Source organism: Leucoraja erinacea, chromosome 24, assembly GCF_028641065.1.
Source record: "Leucoraja erinacea ecotype New England chromosome 24, Leri_hhj_1, whole genome shotgun sequence".
NCBI lineage: Eukaryota > Metazoa > Chordata > Chondrichthyes > Rajiformes > Rajidae > Leucoraja > Leucoraja erinaceus.
Window position 1 is genome coordinate 28389725 of NC_073400.1, and position 24726 is coordinate 28414450.

The window sequence follows — 24726 nt, forward strand, 5'->3', positions numbered from 1 at the left end:
AAATATCCTGCTCAACGTTATAGTATTGAATCCCTTATAAAAACAACATCAATTAGGAAAAAAAATGTTCATAGCACAAACCTCGACACGATGTTGGATTAGTTTATCTTGGGAGTTAAGCGTCTGTGTATAGGCTTTTCGTTGCTCTGTTAATAGTGAGAGAAAGAGAGAGATTACAATGCATTGAAGAATCAGTCTGAAGAAGGGTCTTGACCATAGATGCTGCCTCACCCGCTGAGTCTCTCCAACATTTTTTGTCTATCTTCGATTTTTCCAGCATCTGCAGTTCTTTCTCAAACAGAATGCCTTGAAGAGTAAGGGCTGCAAAAATGAACCTAGGATTGAGTTGTGGGGACACTTGACAGGACTGGAACCTGTCCATGTTCTCCAGAGATGCTGCCTGACCTGCTGAGTCACCCCAGCACTTTGTGCCTTATGCTGACACATAGTAGGGCCCAAAATCACTCAGCGGGTCAGGCAGCACCTCTGGAGAACATGGATAGGTGGCGTTTCGGGTCGGGACCCTTCTTCAGTCCTTCTGTGTGAACCGGCGTCTGCAGTTCCATGTTTCTACAGAGTTTCTACATGGTCAATATCCAAGCCTGTACTGATATTCCACACAAGTGATTCAGATTCAGATTCAGATTCAACTTTAATTGCCATTGTTAGCATCTCCCTGGAAGAGCGACATAGAATATGATTTCAATAATTCCAAGTGGTAGTCACTAAACATAAATGAAGCTCTAGTCTAGCTGTTGGCATCCAAGTAGCATAGTGATGTGTCTTATCTCTGGGTTGTGAGTGTGGGAAGGGGCTGGTGATTGGGAACAGGCCACTCGGGTGCCAGAGGTCACTCGGGAGGTCAGAGGTCGGGGGGGGTGCCGGGAACAAAGCATGACCATTGGGGACCAAATAGAATACTCTGTAACTTTGTTGGTATCCTTTATGTGGCGACTCTTTGCATACCTTGTGCATGCAAAACAAAGACAATAAAGTCTCATTCACTCATTCATTCTTTCATTCATTCATTGAAGTCACAGACTCATAGACTGATACAGTATGTAACAGGCCCTTCGGCCCAACTTGCCCACACTGGCCAACATGTCCCAGCTACACTAGTCCCACTTGCCTGCGTTTGGTCCATATCCCTCCAAACCCGTCCTATCCATGTACCTGTCCAACTGTTTCTTAAACGTTGGGATAGTCCCAGCCTCAACTACCTCCTCTGGCAGCTTGTTCCATGCACCCACCACCCTTTGTGTGAAAATCCATTCATTCATTCATTCATAGGTGTGGGCGGTGAGCTCAGGAAGAAATGGGAATGAAGTTGCACTTGTGATTGGAATAGAACAACTCATAGTTGTGACAGTTGAATCACTAAAACTTAGAGCTATAGATTAATGAAAGATCCCCACAAACAAGGTACTTATTAACGTTACAATAAAGTGTGCCACTCTCTCAATAACTCTCAATCCATCACTTACGGTAAATTGATTTTGCGGATGGTCTGTTGGCAATACTTTGGGTTCCAGTGGAGAGAGGTTTTTCAGGTGGATTACCACTAGAAACGGAAAAAGAAACTGCTTAGAAATATATTACAAGTTCAAGAAGGAACTGCAGATGCTGAACGTCGCCTATTTCCTTCGCTCCATAGATGCTGCTGCACCCGCTGAGTTTCTCCAGCAATTTTGTGTACCTTTGGAATATATTACATTCACTTTATACTTTATTGTCACTAGGCACAGTCAAATTCCTTCTTTGTGCAGACAAAATACACAAAAGCATTCAATACAGTGTCCCCTGTTCCAGATGTGGACTCCTAAATATTGGCGAGACCAGGCGCAGGCTCGGCAATCATTTCGCTGAACACGACAACTCAGTCCGCCGAGGCCTACATGGTCACCTGGCTGACAAACTACCCCTCCCATTCCCACACTGTTCTTTTCTGTTCTGGGCCTCCTCCGCTGTCAGAGTGAGGCCCAGCGCAAATTGGAGAAACAGCACCTTGATACCTGCCTACTGGCGCACGCAGGTATCGAACCCGGCGTTCGGAAGCCGCGGTCACGTGACTCGGGAGGGGCTACTTGTTTTCGCGCGGTTTTGTTCGCACGTTAGTTCAGCGCTGACCACCGATGTGGCCAGACGTGTCTATAGGACCTGTGTACTGAAAACTGAACTTTCGAATAAAGATCCATTTGAAACTTCAATTGTCGTTCTTGAGACACCCCCAAAACCTCATATTTCTCTTGTTTTTCTCTTGGGCAGCTTACAACCCAGTGGTATGAATATTGACTTCTCTAACTTCAGGTACTGTAACCTTGCTTTCCCTCTCTCCATCCCTCACCCTAGTTCCCTGACCAGTTTCACTGTCCTCCTGGTTAATTTTACTGTTTGTCCGCCTCATTGTCACCTTCCCCCACGACAGCCAACCATGCCATCTCTGGGTGCCCGCTCTGCCACCCACCAAATGGAGCTCAGGGCCTGGCAGACATTGACGCCAACAGAGACAACAACCCAGCTCCTCAACACCCGGCTTGAGATCTAACTATTCCTTTGGTTTATGTTTCATTCGCAAGAAGAGGAAGAAGACCTTCCCCTCGTCCAACAATGAACCATTCTACATTTCCTTGGTAGACAAAAATGCTGGAGAAACTCAGCTGGTGAGGCAGCATCCATGGAGCGAAGGAAAAGGCGACGTTTCGGGTCGAGACCCGTCTTCAGACAATATGTCGCCTATTTCCTTTGCTCATAGATGCTGCCTCGCCCGCTGAGTTTCTCCAGCATTTTTGTCTACCTTCGATTTTCCAGCAGTTCCTTCTTAAACATTCTACATTTCCTTGATCACAGTCTGCTCTGAACTCTTCTTTTCACACCTTACATGTTCTTTGTACCCTTCCAAAAATCTGTCTCCCTCTCCCCTGACTATCGGTCTGAAGAAGGGTCTCGACCTAAAACGTCACTCAGTCCTTCTCTCCAGAGATGCTGCCTGTCCCTTCTACCGCTGCACCATAGAGAGCATCCTTACCAACTGTATCACAGTATGGTATGGCAACTGCTCTGTCTCCGACCGGAAAGCACTGCAGAGGGTGGTGAAAATTGCCCAACGCATCACCGGTTCCTCGCTCCCCTCCATTGAGTCTGTCCAAAGCAAGTGTTGTCTGCGGAGGGCGCTCAGCATCGTCAAGGACTGCTCTCACCCCAACCACAGACTGTTTACCCTCCTACCATCCGGGAGGCGCTACAGGTCTCTCCGTTGCCGGACCAGCAGGTCCAGGAACAGCTTCTTCCCAGCGGCTGTTACACTACTCAACACTGTACCTCGATTATTGCCAATCACCCTTCCCCCCCCCCCCCCCCCCCCCCTCCTTCCACCAGGAAAAAATAATTGCACCACTATGACTGTATGCACGTAAATATATTTATTTATTGCTCATATTCTATGTCGCTCTTCCAGGGAGATGCTAACTGCATTTCGTTGTCTCTGTACTGTACACTGCACAATGACAATAAAGTTAGAATCTGAATCTGAATCTCCCCCCCCCCCCCCCCCCCACGCTGGGTCCTCTTTATACATTGATTAAATCAATATATTTTTCTCGTGTCATTTTATAACATTTGCCATTTAAATTTGATTAATCCAGAATATTCATACAGGGGTTTCACGAAATGGATGGAAGAGTTGTGAAAGGTCAGCGTTTTGATTAGCTGACCTTTTTATGGCCAGCCTTTGATGAAAGGCTCTTTGTTGTCGGTAGATGTGGCTGCGTTAGCTGCAAAGACTGACTGTGAATTGTTTGCTAACCAGTCAGACTGTTCTCAGTGATAGCCTAATCCAAGAATTTAAGTCAATTGAACTCTGTAAATAGTATTAAGCGTTGCCTAGCAATGTTATCAAACAGCATGTCCCTCATAAAACAGCAGCATAAAATATGAGCTAATTAAGGATGGTGTGGTTTATGCAAATTTTGCAAATATTGATTACAATTTACCTTGAAAAAGGAAGCAGCGCACAGGATGTATTTGTGCGGCACGGTGGGGCAGCGGGTAGAGCTGCTGCCTCATAGCGCCAGAGACCCGGGTTCGATCCTGACTACAGGTGCTGTCTGTAATCAGTCTGTACGTTCTCCCTCTGGGTTTACTCCGGGTGCTCCGGTTTCCTCCCACATTCCAAACACGTGCAGGTTTGTAGGTTAATTGGCTTCTGTACATTGTCGCTAGTGTCAAGGATAGAACTAGTGTACGGGGGTGATCGCTGGTCAGCGCGGACTCGGTAGGCTGAAGGGCCTGTTTCTACAAAGTATTCCTAAACTAACTAAAAACTTAACATAATCCTACATATACAAAGTGCAGATTTTAAAAAGTGCAAGAGGTAGATTGGAAGATCAGGACTATGCTCTTAGCTTATGAAAAGTCTGATAGCAGTTTCTCATTGGTCCTCCTGATTAAATATCACTGATTATATGGCTCGTCGTCACCTTCCCCCCAGCTAACAATGAATCATTCTACATTTCGCTGATCACCATCTTCTTTGATCTGTTGTTTTCACACCTTACCCATCCATATCTCCAGTCTCCCTCTCCCCTGACTCTCAGTCGAAGAACAGTGTCCACCCAAAACGTCACCCGTTCCTTCTCCCCAGAGATGCTGGCTGTCCCGCTGAGTTACTCCAGCATTTTGCGTCTATACCTGGAGATGTCTTAGGATCGAACGTGGGTCTCAACCAACTTCACCCAAAAAAGCATAAGATTGAGTGTTGGGACGACTGGAATAAATTAGCTACATTCCTCTATTGTTAAAAATATATGTTGAATGTTGGCTTATGTTTGACTCTTATGACTGTCAGTAGACAATAGACAATAGGTGTGGGAGTAGGCCATTCGGCTCTTCGAGCCAGCCTTCAATGTGATCATGGCTGAACATCCATGATCAGTATTTCGTTCCTGACTTATCCTCGTATCCCTTGCCTCTGCTATCTTTAAGAGTATCTAACTCTCTATTGAAGGCATCCCTAGAATTGGCCTCCACTGCCTTCTGAGGCAGAGAATTCCACAGATTCACAACTCTCTGGGTGAAAACGTTTTTCCTCATCTCTATTCTAAATTGCTTACTCCTTATTCTTAAACTATGGGTTGGGGGGGGGGGGGGGGGGTGAGAAGGGGGGGGGTGCGGAGGGGGGGGGGGGGGGGGGAAGAGGGCAGAGGCGGGGAGGGTAGGAGGGGGGGGGGGGGAGGAGTGGAGACACTTTTAAGAAGCCAAACAACTTTAAATAAGCCAGCTGTGAAGTTTAGCGGGCATTTAACATTGCCGGTCGGTTTTCCTTGGTTCTGAAAACTCGTGCTTACATTTTCTTTTCCACAATGAGCCAATTAATATGCCCGGTCAGCAAAGGAGATTACCTACGTCTACCTCGACTACCTCCAACGACTGGCGACCCAACTACCACTGCACTATGAGCTCAAAAGTATCGATTTTCTCCATGCCGACCAATTTTACATCGCCGAAAATCTTTCAGCTTGTTGAAAAATATTCCTCGACCAAACTGAGGCCGCGAGTAGAAGCCACTATGCGGGCACTCCTCTTGACCATGAAGGAAACTTACCAGTGACCACGTGTCGACCATGCTGCGAGCTTGTGGCGAGCACAAACTCTGCTAAACTCGCAAATACATTCGCCATAGAGGGACAGGCCCTTAAGTATCTCCAGCACACCCCAAGTTTAGCATTATCAGCAAATTTTTCAATTTTACTTTTTAATTACAATATCCAAGTCAGTTCTATCAAAAGTCTGCGCAGTGTAATCGTTCATGAAATAATTCAGAGACATACGTGACTCGGGAATATAGCTCATCATAATTGGGAATGTGCTGATTGCCGAAACCTCCATACATCGCTGCTGTCATTCAGGATCCTGAAAGGTGAACAAAAATGTCTTCATATTATGAGCAGCACGGTGGCGCAGAGGGAGAGTCGCTGCCTTGCAGCGCCAGAGACCCGGGTTCGATCCTGACTGCGGGTGCTGCTTGTACAGAGTTTGCACCTTCTCCCCATGACTGCATGGGTTTTCTCCGAGTTCGCCGGTTTCCTCCCACATTCCAAAGGCGTACAGGTTTTTGGAGGTTATTTGGCTTCAGTTAAGATTGTAAATTGTCCCTAATGTGTGGGATAGTGCTACTGTACGGGGATCGCTGGTCGGCGCGGACTCGGTGGGCCGAAGGGCCTGTTTCCGCGTTGTATCTCTAAACTAAACTAAATAATTTTGGTTGTGTGTATCCTATGCAGTGAGGATCGATTGAGGTGCAAAACGTAGATTTGTCCTTTCAGAGTTCACAAACTGCAGGATGTTTAAGAAAGAACTGCAGATGCTGGAAAAGTCGAAGGTAGACTATAATGCTGGAGAAACTCAGCGGATGAGGCAGCATCTATGGAGCGAAGGAATAGGTGACGTTTCGGGTTGAGACCCTTCTTTAGACTGATGTGGGGATAGGGGGGTGGGCGAGAAGAAGAAATGAAGAGACGTAGACAGTGGGCTGTGGGAGAGCTGGGAAGGGGAGGGGAAGGATGGAGAAAGCAAGGACTACCTGCAATTGGAGAAGTCAACGTTCATACCGCTGGGGTGCAAACTACCCAAGCGAAATATGAGGTGCTGCTCCTCCAATTTACGGTGGGACTCACTCTGGCAATGGAGGAGGCCCAGGGTCCTTCACACAAGCTGCAGGATTATCACAACATCTGACTTTTTATAATTCAAAGTATGTCTCCAACAGATATTGCATGGAGGGCAGGCAAAGGGTTAAGGGAATACTGAGGGACTATTCTCTAAGGGAATTCTGAGGGACTACTCTCATGATAGTGTGAAAGTCCAGGTTATTTCTACCTGGTTATTACAGAGCTGACCTTTGTATCCATTACGTTACCTAGAGACAATCATCTAACCGAGAGCTGACTCGAACACACCCAGAATGAAGTTATGCTCCCTTCATCCCACAATAATGCAGCAGTCAACTAGATTGCCTTTCAATCTCTTTTATTTCTTGAAGCTTGAGGAAACTTTTCTCTAACAGTTATATTCAATTAAAACAAAGAACTCAGTATTTATCTAACATTTGCCACGGTGATGCAAGAGAGAGATAGGAGAGGGGGGGGGGGGGGGGGGAGGGGGGGGGGGGAGGGGGGGGGAGGGGGGGGGGGGGGGGGGGGGGGGGAGGGGGGGGGAGGGGGGGGAGAGGAGAGAGAGAGAGAAAGAGAGAGAGAGAGAGAGAGAGATAGAGAGAGACAGAGAGAGAGGGAAGAGAGAAGGAGAGAGAGAGAGAGAGAGAGAGAGAGAGAGAAAGAGAGAGGAGAGAAAGAGAGAGTATCGAGGTCAAAATAGGAATCGGAAGTGGATTTGAAATGGCACGCAACCATTCGACATAAAGTGTGGACAATTACGTTCCCCCCTTCACGGATACCGATCGATCTACTGAGTTCCTCAGCAGATGTTTGGTTGGCCATTGGCAGAATGTTTTAGGACATCTATTTCAGCTGTTTGTCTAATGTTTGTCTAATCTTTAATGCAGATGTGGAATACAGGCTGTAAATATAGTGAAAGAAGATGCAGTCGCGAATTTCAAAAATAAATTCAATGCGTACCCGAAAAAGATGAAATAATATTGCTTTGCTATGAGTACAAAGCAGAGGAGTAAAGCATTGGATAGGTCAAAGGACCAACATTGGCCATGCTTGAATTGAGGATAAGGGTCGGCCATTTGGGACTGAGATGAGGAAAAACATTTTCACCCAGCGAGCTGTGAATCTGTGGAATTCTCTGCTGCAGAAGGCAGTGGAGGCCAATTCATTGGATGTACTTCATAGAGAGTTATATAGAGCTCTTTGCGCTAAACGAATCAAGAGATATGGGGAGAAAGCAGGAGCGGGGTACTGATTTTGGATGATAGGTCATGATCTGAGGAAGGGCATTCTTGCCATAGACGGAGTACAGAGAAGGTTCACCAGACTGATTCCTGGGATGTCAGGACTTTCATATGAAGAAAGACTGGATAGACTCGGCTTGTACTCGCTAGAATTTAGAAGGTTGAGGGGGGATCTTATAGAAACTTACAAAATTCTTAAGGGGTTGGACACCCTAGATGCAGGAAGATTGTTCCCGATGTTGGGGAAGTCCAGAACAAGGGGTCACAGTTTAAGGATAAGGGGGAAATCTTTTAGGACCGGGATGAGAAAAACATTTTTTACACAGAGAGTGGTGAATCTCTGGAATTCTCTGCCACAGAAGGTAGTTGAGGCCAGTTCATTGGCTATATTTAAGAGGGAGTTACATGTGGCCCTTGTGGCTAAAGGGATCAGGAGGTATGGAGAGAAGGCAGGTACAGGATACTGAGTTGGATGATCAGCCATGATCATATTGAATGGTGGCGCTGGCTCAAAGGGCCGAATGGCCTACTCCTGCACCTATTTTCTATGTTTCTATCACGTTGAATGGCGGAAACTCGGGAGAACTCTTGAATTAGCTCGTACAGTGGGACAGCCCCATAACCCCATTCTCCTGCCTTCTCCCCATAACCTCTGATACCCGTATTAATCAAGATCTTTCTCCAGACTGAAGAAGTTAGTCTTGAGTTACTCTGCTGCGTTACTCTGACATTTTGCGTCTACTTATCCACGTACTTCAGTAAGCGCTGTCAGATTTGTCAACGTTGGGTATTCAAGCAAAGGATCCTCTGTGCCTCATCCTCTGTGACAATAAAGTATTCCATTCGATAATAACCAGAATCATTCACTGGTCAAGTCCCAGTTATTCCAATTGTTGAATCCCAAACACATTCACATTTTTACCGGAGATCACAGCTAAAGTCCAGCCATACACCCACCACACCATATTCCTTTCTTCTTCCCCCGCCCCGCCCCCCCCCCCCCCCCCCCCCCCCCACCCCACCCCCACCCCCACATCAGCCTGAAGAAGGGTCGTGACCCAAAACATAGAAACATAGAAAATAGGTGCAGGAGTAGGCCATTCGGTACGTCGAGCCTGAACCGCCATTCAATATGATCATGGCTGATCATCCAACTCAGTATCCTGTACCTGCCTTCTCTCCATACCCCCTGATCCCTTTAGCCACAAGGGCCACATCCAACTCCCTCTTAAATATAGCCAATGAACTGGCCTCAACTACCTTCTGTGGCAGAGAGTTCCACAGATTCCCCACTCTCTGTGTAAAAAATGATTTTCTCATCTCGGTCCTAAAAGATTTCCCCCTTATCCTTAAACTGTGACCCCTTGTTCTAGACTTCCCCAACATCGGGAACAATCTTCCTGATTCTAGCCTGTCCAACCCCTTAAGAATTTTGTAAGTTTCTATAAGACCCCCCCTCAATCTTCTAAATTCTAGCGAGTACAAGCCGAGTCTATCCAGTCTTTCTTCATATGAAAGTCCTGCCATCCCAGGAATCAGTCTGGTGAACCTTCTCTGTACTCCCTCTATGGAAAGAATGTCCTTCCTCAGATTAGGAGACCAAACATCACCTATTCCTTCTCTGCATAGATGCTGCCGCACCCGCTGAGTTTCTGTCTACCTTCGATTTTTCCGGCATCTGCAGTTCTTTCTTAAACACTACACCCGATAGCGATTTAGTAACAAGCATCCAGTGAATCTTATCAAAGAGCCTTAAATAGCGTATAAAACCTTTCGTACCTGCTTGAGGCTGGTTTGTTTTGTCGAAGAGAATCAGAGGTTCGTTTGATCACTAAGGCGAGCAGGAATCATCATTTTGTTATTAGAAACTGCGTCACTGAAGTCCGAGCGAAGTCCAGGGTGTCTAAGCCTTGCTGTGGTGATTCAAGGAGGCTGATTAGCCTGTGAGTTAAACAGTAATGCTGCCTGGCAGATCTGCCAAGATCCACGTTATGGTCACCACACCTATTTTTCTTTGTTACGTTCACACTGCCTCTTTCCGACTGCCACCAACGGTCCTAAAGGCCGCAGGTGATAGGAAATAATCTCCTGATTGCTGCTGTGATCAGCAAAATGCAATGGCCAATTTGCACACGGATCTGCTGCTACTGGGTGACAATGAACCAATAATGTGGAGTTTGCACGTTCTGCCCCGTGACCGCGTGGGTTTCCTCCGGGTGCTCCTGGTTCCGCCCCACATCCCCCAAGCAAGCGGTTTGTTGGTTCATTGGCCTCTCTGCAGTCCATCTGCCTTTTGTTATTTTATTGTCCTGTTGAGGGTAAAGTTAGTGGTGGGCTTTTAAATGTGTATGTGTGGTGGGTGGGGGGAAACTTTTAAATCTCTTCCCTGTACGGGGAGACCCGACCTTTACCCTGTCGGGTCTCTGTTGCCGTTGGGGCCTAGCACCGTGGGGCAGCCTCCAACCGGAACGACAGCTCAAGTCACGGAGCCTGCGGAGCTGTGGGCCTACCATCGTGGAGCTGGTCTGCTTCGCAGCGTGGGGAGTTCGGAGCGTGGAGAGTTTGGAGCGTGGAGAGCTGCGGTGGCCCGTGGGTGCGACCCGACTCCGGTGGATGGTGACACCGGGAGCTCGCGGGTCCCCGGTGGGAGACCGCTTTGCGGGGCACCGGCAACGGCGACTTCTCCCGCCCGAATTGTGGGGTTGAGGATGACCTGGAGCGGGGCCTTACATCGCCCGGCACGGCTTTAAATGGCCGCGGACTTGCTAGCGCCCGCCGGGGGCTTTGACTGACTTCGGGAGAGAAATGGAGAGCAGGGGAGAGACAAGACTTTGCCTTCCATCACAGTGAGGAGGAGATTCACTGTGATGGATGTTTGTGTAAATTGTGTTGGTGTGTGTCTTGGTTCTTTTCTTGTATGACTGCAGAAACCAAATTTCGTTTGAACTTCATGTGAGGTTCAAATGGCAAGTAAACGGTATTGTATTGTATAAACTGCCACCTGGTGTGTAGGTAGTGGATGGTAAAGTGGGATGTCAAAGGCTTTGTGGTTTGGAGATACTGTGTGGAAACAGGCCCTTTCTCCCACCGAATCCACTCCGACCAGCAATCAGCCGTACTCTGCTATGTAATTCCACTTTCGCATTCTGCACACCAGGGACAATTTACAGAAGCCAATTAACTTGCGAACCTGCACGTCCGTGGAATGTGGGACGAAACCAGAGCGCCCGGAGAAAAACCCACTCGGTCGCAGGTAGAATGTGCAAACTCCTTTCAGACAGCGTCCGTAGTCAGGATTGAACTCGGGTCTCTGGCGCTGTAAGGCGGCAACTCTACCGCTGCGCCACCGTTGCCGACCCTTTACATGTCTTCACTTTGTGCAGCCCTCTTTGCTCTTGGAGCCGACTGTGATGCAACCTGTCAGTATGCTCCCTACAGCAAGCCTGTGGAAGTTTGATCGAATATTTGGCAACTAAAGGGCCTGAGCTATAGGGAGAGGATAAGCAGGCTGAGACTCGATTCCTTAGGGTGCAGGTGGGTATGCGGTGATCTTATAGAGGTGTGCATAATCATGAGTGGGATAGATCATAGATCTAGATGCACAGAGCCTCTTGCCCAGAGTTGGGGAATCGAGAAGGAGAGGACATAGGTTTAAGGTGAGGGGGGACAGATTTAATAGGAAACTGAGGCTCCCAATGGTCGGGCCATTCCACTATCGAACCCCTCAGCACGGGAATAAACTAGTCTGGGGGGTGACCCTGAGCTACAGGGATAAAGGGCAGGGGTTTAGGCGCGATTGTTCTCTTGCAGACCCGACTGGACAAGAGAACAACAACTAATAAAATTCCTCCCGAAACACCTGGCTCTTCGCCTTCATTCGGGCTTATCGTGGGGGTGGGTGTATGGAACAAGCTGCCGGAGGAGGTAGATAAGACGTGTTTAGAGAGATATAGGCCAAACGCACGCAGGTGGGACTGGTGTAGATGGGACATGTTGGTCGGTATGGGAAAGTTGGGCCGAAGGGCCTGTTTCCACACTGTATGACTCTATGACTCTATGACATACCAAATCTCTATGGTTCCTTGCCCTTTCCTTGCTACTCCAGGGATACTGGTGGACCTGCTGAGTTGCTCCAGAGACGCGGTTCGATCCTTGTGTCTTTCCTTGGTGAACCAGTTCCTTGTTTCTACCGAATCTCCTCAACCTTCCGAAGAAGGGCGGCACAGTGGCGCAGCAGTAGAGTCGTTGCCTTACAGTGCCGCAGACCCGGGTTCGATCCTGACTATGGGTGCTGTCTGTACGGAGTTAGTACGTTCTCCCCGTGACCTGCGTGGGTTTTCTCCAGGAGCTCCGGTTTCCTCCCACACTCCAAAGACATGCAGGCATGAGGGTAAATTGGCTTGGTAAATGTAAAAAATTGTCCCTAGTGGGTGCAGGACAGTGTTAATGTGCGGGGATCGCTGGTCGGCACGGACCCGGTGGGCCGAAGGGCCTGTTTCCGCGCTGTATCTCTACACTGAACTAAACTAAAGTAGAGGTGATGATGAGCTTACGTTGTGATCGCATTAAGTTCTTCAGTGAAACCAGTTCACCAGAAACTGCCTTCACGAGCGATAGAGTTGCCGCCTCACAGCGCCAGAGACCCGGTTCGATCCTGATCACGGGTGCCATCTGTATAGAGTTTGCACGTTCTCCCCGTGACCTATGTGGATTTCTCAAGAGGTTCCGGTTTCCTCCCACACTACAAAGACGTACAGGTTTGTAGGTTAATTGGCGAGGTGTAAATGTTAATTGTCCCTCATGTGCGTAGGATCGTGTTAGCGTGTGGGGGCCGCTGGTCAATGTGGACTCGGTGGGCCGAAGGGCCTGCTTCTGCGCTGTATCTCTATGCTAGGGATTTGAGTATAGGAGCAGGGAGGTTCTACTGCGGTTGTACAGGGTCTTGGTGAGACCACACCTGGAGTATTGCGTACAGTTTTGGTCTCCTAATCTGAGGAAGGACATTCTTGCCATAGAGGGAGTACAGAGAAGGTTCACCAGACTGATTCCTGGGATGTTAGGACTTTCATATGAAGAAAGACTGGATAGACTCGACTCGTACTCGCTATAATTTAGAAGATTGAGGGGGGGGATCTTATAGAAACTTACAAAATTCTTAAGGGGTTGGACAGGCTAGATGCAGGTAAGATTGTTCCCGATGTTGGGGAAGTCCAGAACAAGGGGTCACAGTTTAAGGATAAGGGGGAAATCTTTTAGGACAAATGAGAAAAACATTTTTCACACAGAGAGTGGTGAATTTCTGGAATTCTCTGCCACAGAAGGTAGTTGAGGCCAGTTCATTGCTATATTTAAGAGGGAGTTAGATGTGGCCCTTGTGGCTAAAGGGATCAGGGGGTATGGAGAGAAGGCAGGTACTGGATACTGAGTTGGATGATCAGCCATGATCATTTTGAATGGCGGTGCAGGCTCGAAGGGCCGAATGGCCTACTCCTGCACCTATTTTCTATGTTTCTATGTAAGCTAAACTAAACTAAACTTCCTTGTTTTGCAATTGAATTGAAAATAGAAAGGTCTTAAATTTCCACACAAGATCTACAACCTCACAGATACTCTGCAGTATTTTTTAATTATGCCCCATATTTATGACATCTGTAATTCAGTGATTAACTCACCTCTGACTCAATCGTGGATTTGAAAAGATCACGAGTTTCAGTTTGGTGACAGAGCAAAACTGATGGACTATTTTATTGACGGGAGTGCAATGGTGCAGAGAATAAATTACTTCAGCTCTCTCAAATAGATTTAGCCCATTCAGGCACAGTTTCTTCCCGGCTGTTATCAGGCAACTGAACCGTCCTCTCACCAACTCACCTCCCCATCAAACTAATTGGAGACCTTTGAACTATCTTTAATCGGGCTTTATTGGGCCTTATCTTGCACTAAATCTTACTCCTTGTATCTGTGCACTGTGGAGGCTCAGTTATTGGGTATTTTTAAAGTCGAGATTGATAAGTTCTTGATTAGTAAGGGCGTCAAAGAGTAAGGGAGAAGAATGGCATGTTGGCCTTTATAACACAAGGAATCTAATATAGGAGCAAAGAGGTTCTAGTTCACCGACTTATTTGACTGATTAAATTTTACTTTCTATGCCTCGTTGTTACCTTCTCCTAGCTAACAATGATCTACATTTCCCTTGATTTTCGTCTCCTTTGATCTTTTGTTTTCACACCTTACCTCTCTATCACCAGATTACTATCTAAATGGCTCCTCCTAGCAGGCAAAGCAGACCACTTCCAAAAGACGTGGTCTGCATTTATGGAACTATTACAAGCATAAGGTGCAATAGTAATTTAAAATATAAATGGTACCAAGATCTGGTAACGGGGGGTATAAAATAATTTTTTTTTAAAACACGGTTGGTATATCCTTTTTTGCGAGTTTTGTGTTACAATAGAGCGATTGTTTTTCCTTTTTAAAATTTTCTTTCTAGGGTCTTATTTCCTATCTTTACTTCCTTCTCTAACTACTTCCCTAAGGGACTTTCTTTTCCCAACACTTTCCTGCACCTTCACGATTCTTGCTCACTTTCCTTACTTCTTTTATTTCTATCTTTTTTAAAGCTCGAAAAACGAAGTGGTACAACAAATGTAATAAAATGTATCTGATGTGTATTATTGTAATTTACTGTACTTCTAATCAAAATAAAATTAAAAAATAAATAAATAAATAAATGGTGTCAGGTTGGGAAAAGGGGAAGTACAACGGGATCTGCGGGGCCTTGTTTATCAGTCTATGAAAGTAAGCATGCTGGTACAGCAGGCAGTGAAGAAAGCGAATGGCATGTTGGCCTTTATAATAAAAGGAATCGAATATAGGAGCAAAGAGGTCGTTCTGCAGTTGTACAGGGCCCTAGTGAGACCACACCTGGAGTATTGTGTGCAGTTTTGGTCCCCTAATTTGAGGAAGGACATTCTTGCTATTGAGGGAGTGCAGCGTAGGTTTACAAGGTTAATTCCCGGGATGGTGGGACTGTCATATGCTGAGAGAATGGAGCGGCTGGGCTTGTACACTCTAAAGTTTAGAAGGATGAGAGGGGTTCTTGTTGAAACATATAAGATTGTTAAGGGTTTGGACACACTAAAGGCATGAAACATGTTCCCGATGTTGGGGAGGTCCAGAACCAGGGGCCACAGTTTAAGAATAAGGAGTAAGCCATTTAGAATGGTGATGAGGAAACACTTTTTCTCACAGAGTGTGGTGAGTCTGTGGAATTCTCTGCCTCAGAGGGAAGTGGAGGCAGGTTCTCTGGATACTCTGGTTGGCCAACAGGCAGGCACTGCTGGACAAAGGCTAGAAATAAAAAGACGGCCAGTGTGAGACAAAAAGATTGAAGAGTTGCAAATTGTGAATCTAGAGGAAGGAATGTGGGTGGAGGGAGAGGGAGGGGAGAAATGGGTGAGAGTCGACGTCTCCTACCCCTCCTCTCCTCTAACTTTCTTAGCCCTTCGGTCTGAAGAGGGGTCCTAACCCGAAACGTCACCTATCCATGTTCTTCAGAGATGCTGCCTGACCCGCTGAGTTAAGGGTCTGTCCCACTTGTTGATTTTTTTCGGCGAGTGCCAGCGTCATATCAGGGTCGCTAAACGATTTTGAACATTTCAAAATTCAGCGGCGACAAAAAAAATGTTGCGACACTTGTGCGTCGATATGTCATCATGCCGCGTCACGCCGCGACTTTTTCAGTGACCTGATACGTTAGTCAATGATACCGGCAGTCGCCGAAACAAAATCGCCAAATCGGACAAGCCCATTACTCCAGCACTTTGTGTCTATGCCAACATCTGCAGTTCCTAGTATTCACAAGATGTACATGCTCCCCTGTACCAGCAGAGGGCAGCCGTGCTACACATGTGCCAATTAGCCCAGGGTCATCAGCAGTCGAGTATAGGAGCAAAGAGGTCCTCCTGCAGTTGTACAGGGCCCTAGTGAGACCACACCTGGAGTATTGTGTGCCGTTTTGGTCCCCTAATTTGAGGAAGGACATTCTTGCTATTGAGGGAATGCAGTGTAGGTTTACTAGGTTAATTCCCGGGATGGCGGGACTGTCATATGTTGATAGAATGGAGCGGCTGGGCTTGTACACTCTGGAATTTAGAAGGGTGAGAGGGGTTCTTGTTGAAACATATAAGATTATTAAGGGATTGGACACGCTAGAGGCAGGAAACATGTTCTCGATGTTGGGGGAGTCCAGAACCAGGGGCCACAGTTTAAGAATAAGGGGTGGGCCACTTAGAACGGAGATGAGGAAATACTTTTTTTGTGAGTGTGGAATTCTTTGCCTCAGAAGGCAGTGGAGGCCAATTCTCTGGAGGCTTTCAAGAGAGAGTTAGATAAAGCTCTTAAAGATAGCGGAGTCAAGGGATGTGGGGAAAAGGCAGGAACGAGGTACTGATTGTGGATGATCAACCATGATCACAGTGAATGGCGGTGCTGGCTCGAAGGGCTGAATGGCCTACTACTGCACGTATTGTCTATTGTCTCTTGACTATTCTGAAAACTTGAAAACGTGTTACATCCTACTGATGTAGTACAGCATGGAAACAGGCCCTTCAGCCCACCGAGGCCATGCTGGATATCAAATTCTTGCAAATACCAATTAACCTACCAACCTGTACATCTTTGGAGTGTGGGTGGAAACTGAAGCACCCGGGAAAACCCCACGGGGTGAAAGGGAGAATGCGCAAACTCCGTACAGACAGCACCCGTAGTCAGGATCGAACCTAGGTCTCTGGCGCTGTAAGGCAGCAACTCTACCGCTGCGCCATCATGCCTCCCTCATATTTAATGATTTAATCGGCCTGAATGTAAACCATGTCCCTCCATTCCCTGCACATCCATGTGCCTATCCGAATGTCTCTAAAATATCACTATTGTTTCAGCCTTCACCACCAACCCAGAATTCTTCCTCTGCTGCAGAACAGCACACAGCCAGATGGGTGACATGTATAAGAAAGAGTCCCAACACCAGCCCTTGTCTTATCTTGTGGTCATCAGATCCGAAGAGTCCACCAGGGACTATACTGGAAGTATCCTACACCCACTAGGGACAATTTTTTTTTACATTTACCAAGCCAATTAACCTACAAACCTGTACGTCTTTGGAGTGTGGGAGGAAACCGAAGATCTCGGAGAAAACCCACGCAAATCACGGGGAGAACGTACAAACTCCATACGGACAGCACCGGTAGTCGGAGGTAGACAAAAAACCTGGAGAAACTCAGCGGGCGAGGCAGCATCTATGGAGCGAAGGAATTGGTGACGTTTCGGGTCTCGACCCGAAACGTCACCAATTCCTTTGCTCCATAGATGCTGCCTCACCCGTTGAGGTTCTCCAGCATTTTTGTCTACCTTCGATTTTTCCAGCATCTCAAGGCAAGTCAAGTCAAGTTTATTCGTGACATACACATACCAGATGTGCAGTGAAATGAAAAGCGGAAATGCTCGCTGGCTTTGTGCAAAAAAAACAAACAATCAAACAAACCACAAACAGAATGGAAGTTTGCAGTTCTTTCTTAAGCACCCGTAGTCGGGATCGAACCCGGGTCTCCAGCGCTGCATTCGCTGTAAGGCAGCAACTCTACCGCTGCGTTGCAATGGCTATTTGCAGGGAAATAGTTTCCATGCGCATGGTGATAACAGCAGGAAAATGGGGCTGATTGGGAAACAGTACAAAGAGACAGCAGGACGTTAAGTGGGCTGATTGGCCTCCGTACAAGCTTTCTATACTGACAGACATAGAAACATAGAAAATAGGTGCAGGAGTAGCCCATTCGGCCCTTCGAGCCTGCACCGCCATTCGATATGATCATAGCTGATCATCCAACTCAGTATCCCATCCCTGCCTTCTCTCCATACCCCTTGATCCCTTTAGCCACAAGGGCCACATCTAACTCCCTCTTAAATATAGCCAATGAACTGGCCTCAACTACCTTCTGTGGCAGAGAATTCCACAGATTCACCACTCTCTGTGTAAAAAATGATTTTCTCATCTCGGTCCTAAAAGATTTCCCTCTTATCCTTAAACTGTGACCCCTAGATCTGGACTTCCCCAACATCGGGAATAATCTTCCTGCATCTAGCCTGTCCAACCCCTTAAGAATTTTGTAAGTTTCTATAAGATCCCCCCTCAATCTTCTGAATTCTAGCGTGTACAAACCAAGTCTATCCAGTCTTTCTTCATATGAAAGTCCTGACATCCCAGGAATCAGTCTGGTGAACCTTCTCTGTACTCCCTCTATGGCAAGAATGTCTTTCCTCAGATTAGGAGACCAAAACTGTGTGCTGCCAAAACCTTCCAAGGTCCCTTTGATGCAACATTACTAAACCATCTACAGGGCAGCGGGAACGAGGCGTGACACCAGCTCCAGGTTCTCTCTGCAGAATGATTTCATTTGTTCTTCTGGTCGGAGGCCAGACGTTGTTTTAGAAGCAAGAAACAGTGGAAGGTCCTGGAGCTGAGCGAGGCTCCTCACGCCAGCCAAGCTGAACGCTTCCACAGAGTATTACAATATGCTGTAATTGGAAACACTGTGGATCAGAACACAAAGTCAAACAGGGTGATGGCAGAGAGCCACTCTTTACTGACACCGCCTCACACAAGAATGAAAGATAATATTCATCCCACAGTCCAACTGCATATTGATATACGGGAGTCAGGGGTTATGGGGAATGGGGTTAGGAGGGAGAGATAGATCAGCCATGATTGAATGGCGGAGTAGACGACGGGCCGAATGGCCTAATTCTGCCCCTATCACTTATGATCTTGGATTAAAAGATATTTTAGAAATTATTTTTGTTATATTTTACCTGCATAGAAATGATCGCTCTACTCCAAAATAGTCCATATCAAAAGCACTTCAAGACTTTGCTGGCCGGCGCGGACTCGGTGGGCCCGAAGGGCCTGTTTCCGCGATGTATCTCTAAACTAAACTAAACATTTCAGCAACACAGCGGCACAGCTGGTCGAGCTGCTGCCTCACAGCACCAGAGACAAGGGTTTGAGCCTCAACACCACTCTGGTGCTGTCTGTGTGGAGTTTGCACATTCTCCCCGTGGCTGTGTGGGTTTTCTCCGGGTGCTCCGGTTTCCTCCCACATCCCAAAAGATATGCGGGTTTGTAGGTTAATTGGCTTCTGTAAATTGTCCCCAGTCAGTAGAGCGTGGACAACATAGAACTAGTGCGTGTCGGTGATCGATGGTCGGTGTGGACCAAATAGTCATAAGACATGTTTTCATACTGGATCTCTCTACTAAATATTAAATACTGTGTGTAAATGCATTCTTTATTTTGCTCGAACTTCCACCATTCATTGTATCCTAACATTACAACCATGGTGAGGGTTACAGTTAGGGTGAATCCTTCACACAGGTAGATATATAATCAGGGTTTAGACTGTAGAGATGCAGCATGGAAACAGTGTTTAAGAAGGAACTGCAGATGCTGGGAAATTGAAGGTACACAAAAAAGCTGAAGAAGGGTTTCGGCCCGAAACCTTTGCTCCATAGATGCTGCTGCACCCGCTGAGTTTCTCCAGCATTTTTGTGTACCAGCATGGAAACAGGCCCTTCTGCCTATCGAGACTGCACTGACCACCCCGTACACTAGCTCTGTCCTGCACACTGGGGACAATTTACAATTTTACCAAAGCCAATTAACCTACAAACTTGTCCATCTCTGGAGTGTGGGAGGAAACCGGAGCACCCGGAGAAAACCCACGCGGTCACGGGGAGAACGTAAATAAACTCCGTACAGGCAGCACCCGTAGTCATAGCTACTTGATTTCAGGGACAGCCTGGACCTTGACCAGGTTAATCTTTGCGCAGAAACTTCATAAGTTCATTGGTTCTAGGAGCAGAAATTAGGCCATTCAGCCCATCGTCCACTCCGTCGTTCAATCATGGCTGATCTATCTTTCTCTCTCAACCCCATTCTCCTGCCTTCTCCTCATAACCCCTGAGGCCCTTACTGATCAAGAATCTGTCAATCTCCGCCTTAAAAATATCCAATGACTTGGCCTCCACAGCGGTGAATCTGCGGCTATAAATCCCACAGATTCACCGCCCTCTGACTAAAGAAATTCCTTCTCATCTCAGTAGACAATAGGTGCAGGAGTAGGCCATTCGGCCCTTCGAGCCAGCACCGATGTGATCATGGCTGATCATCCCCAATCAGTACCCCATTCCTGCCTTCTCCCCATATCCCCTGACTCCGCTATTTTTAAGGGCCCTATCTAGCTCTCTCTTGAAAGCATCCAGCGAACCTGCCTCCACCGCCCTCTGAGGCAGAGAATTCCACAGACCCATCTAAAGATACGTCCTTTTATTCTGAGGCTATGGCCTCTGATCCGAGAATCTGCCATCCTCTCCACATTCACTTGCACTTAAAGCCTGTTTAATTGAGAATGATGGGCCTTGCATGCAACAATTTCCAATGGCTAATGATAATATAAACAAAATAATGGCAAAGTTCCGAGGGTGAAGATGAGGATTGCAAACTCCTTTGATGTGGCCGTTAATGAATTTTTTCTGGTATCTATAATATCAATGGTTTTCACCTCAAGACCTTTTAAAGGAACAAAGTCTCGCTTAAGGAAACATTATGTCCCTTATATATTTGTTCCTTGTATATTTATGCTCCAATGTCTTTCTGGATATGTTGCAAGATTTATGTAAAATACAATATGCTTGTCAAGATAGTTAGAGTCTTACAGTCATACAGCGTGGAAACAGGCCCTTTGGCCCAACCTGCCCATACTGGCCAACATGTCCCAGCTACACTAGTCCCACCTGCCTGTGTTTGGCCCATATCCCTCTTAACATGTCCTATCCATGTATCTGTCTGTTTCTCAAATGTTGGGATAGTCCCAGCCTCAACTACCTCCTCTGGCAGCTCATTCCATACACCTATCTCCCTTTGTGTGAAAGGTACCCCTCAGATTCCTATTAAATCTTTGCCCCTTCACCTTAAACCTATGTCCTCTGGTCCCCCAATTCCCCTACTCTGGGCAAGAGACGGTGCATCTACCCGATCTATTCCTTTCATGATTTTATACGCAACTCTAAGATCACACCTCATCCTCCTGCGCTCCAAGGAACAGAATCCTAGCCTACTCAACCCCTCCCTCATAGCTCAGACCCTCGAGTCCTGGCAACATCCTCGTAAACCTTCCCAGTACCTTTTCCAACTTCAGAACATCTTTCCTATAACATGGTGCCCAGAACTTGAACGCAATACTCTAAATAGTTCTATTATGATTAAGATATTGAAGCACATCGAGTTTACTGGCTTTTCAATTTGGATAAATTAAAGATCCCAAAATGTTTTTGTATGAAAACTGTGCCCCTATCTCTTCTGTGATATTGTCATGAATCATTTATGTTTTTCATTTAGACAGCCCTCCTGGCGTGAATTCCTGACAGTCAGAATTTGTTTGTTCAGGTTTATCGGTCAAAGCAAGAACCTATGGGCCTGTCCCACAAAGGCGATTTTTTTAGACGACTGCCGGTGAATACGGCAATGGAATTCACCGAGGTTAGCACGGGTGACAACCAGCGTCACCTGGCGACAACCTTCGTTAACCTGGCGACAACCTATGACAACGCCTACATCAAGCTACGCTCATTGGCGTCAAACCCATGGTCGCCAAAAATCTTTCAACATGTTGAAAATCCAGCAGTGACCAGAAAGACGCTACGACTCTTTGGGCAACTGAGGAGACGACTCACGACCGTACAGGCGACACCCCAGCGACCACCTGCAACCACGTGGCAACAGCCTAGTCGCCTAAAACATAGAAACATAGAAAATAATGCAGGAGTAGGCCATTCGGCCCTTCGAGCCTGCACCGCCATTCAATGTGATCATGGTTGATCATCCAACTCAGTATCCTGTACCTGCCTTCTCTCCATACCCCCTGATCCCTTTAACCACAAGGGCCACATCTAACTCCCTCTTAAATATAGCCAATGAACTGGCCTCAACTACCTTCTGTGGCAGAGAATTCCAGAGATTCACCACTCTCTGTATGAAAAATGTTTTTCTCATCTTGGTCCTAAAAGATTTCCCCCTTATTCCTTAAACTGTGACCCCTTGTTCTGGACTTCCCCAACATTGGGAACAATCTTCCTACATCTAGTCTGTCCAACCCCTTAAGAACTTTGTAAGTTTCTATAAGATCCCCCCCTCAATCCTCTAAATCTTCTAAATTGTAGCGAAAAATTTGCCTAGGTGGGACAGGCCCATTACTATTCTCTACTCTTATACTCCATTTTCACACACGCATATTTAACAAAATGGAAAAATGAAACTAGGACATATTTGCCTCCTCTGTGCAGTGTTCATATCTAGGAATTCCTTAAATCTTGGAATAGTGCTTGGCTATAAATCTATTTGGCATGTTAATGCAGGCTGGAACAGAAAACATGTCGACAGGTATATGAATCAGAAAGGTGTAGGGAACATGGGCCAACATAAGCAAATACAGGTGCACCAGAGAGAGCATTTTATCGGGATGCACCACAGCTTGGTTTGGGAACAGCTCCGTCCAAAACCGCAAGAAATTGCAGCGAATTATGGACGCAGCCCAGACCATCGCACAACCCAACCTCCCTTCCATTGACTCAATTTACACCTCACGCTGCCGCGGCAAGGCCAGCATCATAATCAAAGTCGAGTCGCACCCTGGCCACTGGTCGGCGCAGACTTGGTGGGTCGAAGGGCCTGTTTTGGTGCTGTATCTCTAAACTAAAACTATTCAGGCATTCAGGCAAGGCCAGTGATTATTTCCTAGCATAGACACAAAGTGTTGGAGTAACTCAACGGGTCAGGCAGCATCTCTGGAGGTACTCTGGGTGAAGCTTTTGGTCGGAACCCTTCTTCAGCCCTTATCTCCTAGCCCCCGACTCCCCATGAGAAGTTAAAGAAAGTAAAAAACTCTGGGCATTCACCCTAACAAATCCCCTCACGATTTTATACACCTCTATAAGATCACCTCACAGCCTCCTGTGTCCAAGGAATAAAGTCATCAATTCATAAGTGATAGGAGTAGAATTAGGCCATTTGGCTTATCAAGTCTAGTCCGCCATTCAATCACGGCTGATTCATCTTTCCCTCTCAACCACATTCTCCTGACTTCATCCCATAACCCCTGCTTCTCATACTAACCAAGAATCTATCAATGTGTAACAAGGAACTGCAGATGCTGGTTTAAACCAAAGATAGGCACAAAAAGCTGGAGTAGCTCAGCGGAACTAGCAGCATCTCTGGAGAGAATAGGTGACGATTCGGGTCGAGACCCATTTCGCGTTTTGACCCGAAACGTCACCTATTCCTTCTCTCCAGAGATGCTGTCTGACCCGCTGAGTTACTCCAGCTTCTTTGTGTCTAAGAATCTATCAATGTCTGCCTTAAAAACATCCATTGGCTTGGCCTCCACAGCATTCTTTGGCAATGAATTCCACAGATTCACCACCCTCTGACTAAATACATTCCTCCTTTCTAGGTAGAGTTGCTGCCTTACAGCGCTTGCAGTGCCCGGAGAACCGTGTTCGATCCTGACTACGGGTGCTGTCTGTACGGAGCTTGTATGTTCTCCGAGATCTTCGGTTTCCTCCCACACTCCAAAGACATACAGGTATGTAGGTTAATTGGCTTGGTGTATGTGTAATAGTCCCGTGTGTGTAGGGTAGTGTTAATGTGCGGGGATCGCTGGTTGGCTTGGACTCAATGGGCCTGTTTTCGATCTGTACCTCTAAACTAAGCGTCTGAAGAAGGGTCTCGACCCGAAACGTCGCCCATTCCTTCTCTCCATAGATGCTGCCTCGCCCGCTGAGTCACTCCAGCTTTTTGTGTCCACCTTTGATTTCACCAGCATCTGCAGTTCTTTCTTAAACTAATGGTAGATCCTTTTATTCTGAGCCTCTGGTTTTGCTATTTGGTAAATTTCAATGAGTCTCCCCCCCCCACCCACCCACCCACCCACCCTTCTAAACTCCAGCAAGTACAGGCCCCAGTGCTGTACGGGTAGAAATCCCAACCTCTCTCCCTTTAGCTCAGGCCCTCGAGTTCCTGTTTGTACAAAAGGGTTCCAGGCGACGTGACAACGTACAAAGGAGGAGGTGTTTTTGCGTGCGATTTTGGCAAGGAACCCTGCCTTTATTGCAGCTCCTGTGAGTCCCCAGCAGAGGACAGCTTTCCCCTCTCCCCAACCATTCATCCATCCCCTCCAGGGGCTTTCTGTAAACCGGAAAAGGCTTTTCTCACACACACACACTCTCTCTCTCACTGCGAGTGTATGTTAATTGTGAAGCCTACAGGAATGGCAGCGCGAACTAAGGACCAGAGACATGCGAAGATGGCTTTTGTCCATCCGGAATTTTAAAGGGGGTGGAGAAGACTCGATTCCATTCCCCTTGTGTAGTAAGTAATATTGAGAGAGAAAAAGAAAGAGAGAGAAAAAGACACAAGGTAAAATATTCAGCCAATTCTGGGCGGAATTGTTATTTTTCTATTGAGAGTCAGCGGGGGTTTGTGTGATATTCATGTGCATTTTTTACACTGGTAAGGGACTGGGGGATGGAGGGATTTAAGGTTTTGTGGGGGGGTAGGAGTTTTCCTTCCCCTCTGGGAGGCTCCTAAGCTGCAGGTGTATGAGGGCTGGGATGGGTACACCGCCAAATACGTCGGTTTCATTGTTTCTGTTCAAAGAAGGTGGCGGTGAATGTGGCTCGCCCGGAGTGGAATGAAGAGGGGTCAGAGC

At 46.9% G+C, this 24726-nt stretch overlaps 1 protein-coding gene across 1 annotated transcript in view; it reads right to left on the reverse strand.

Annotated features, from left to right (window-relative positions):
* LOC129708864 (epidermal growth factor receptor kinase substrate 8-like protein 3) overlaps nt 1-9875 on the reverse strand; it is a 36746-nt gene extending 26871 nt beyond the window's left edge. Inside the window, exons 1-4 of the mRNA XM_055654902.1 lie at nt 9689-9875; nt 5826-5907; nt 1485-1561; nt 82-146 (exon numbers count right to left, since the gene is read on the reverse strand). Of these exons, the coding sequence (XP_055510877.1) occupies nt 82-146; nt 1485-1561; nt 5826-5899 (216 nt within the window). The 5' untranslated portion in view covers nt 5900-5907; nt 9689-9875. The remainder of the gene's footprint in view (nt 1-81; nt 147-1484; nt 1562-5825; nt 5908-9688) is intronic.
* Nucleotides 9876-24726: the final 14851 nt, after the last annotated feature.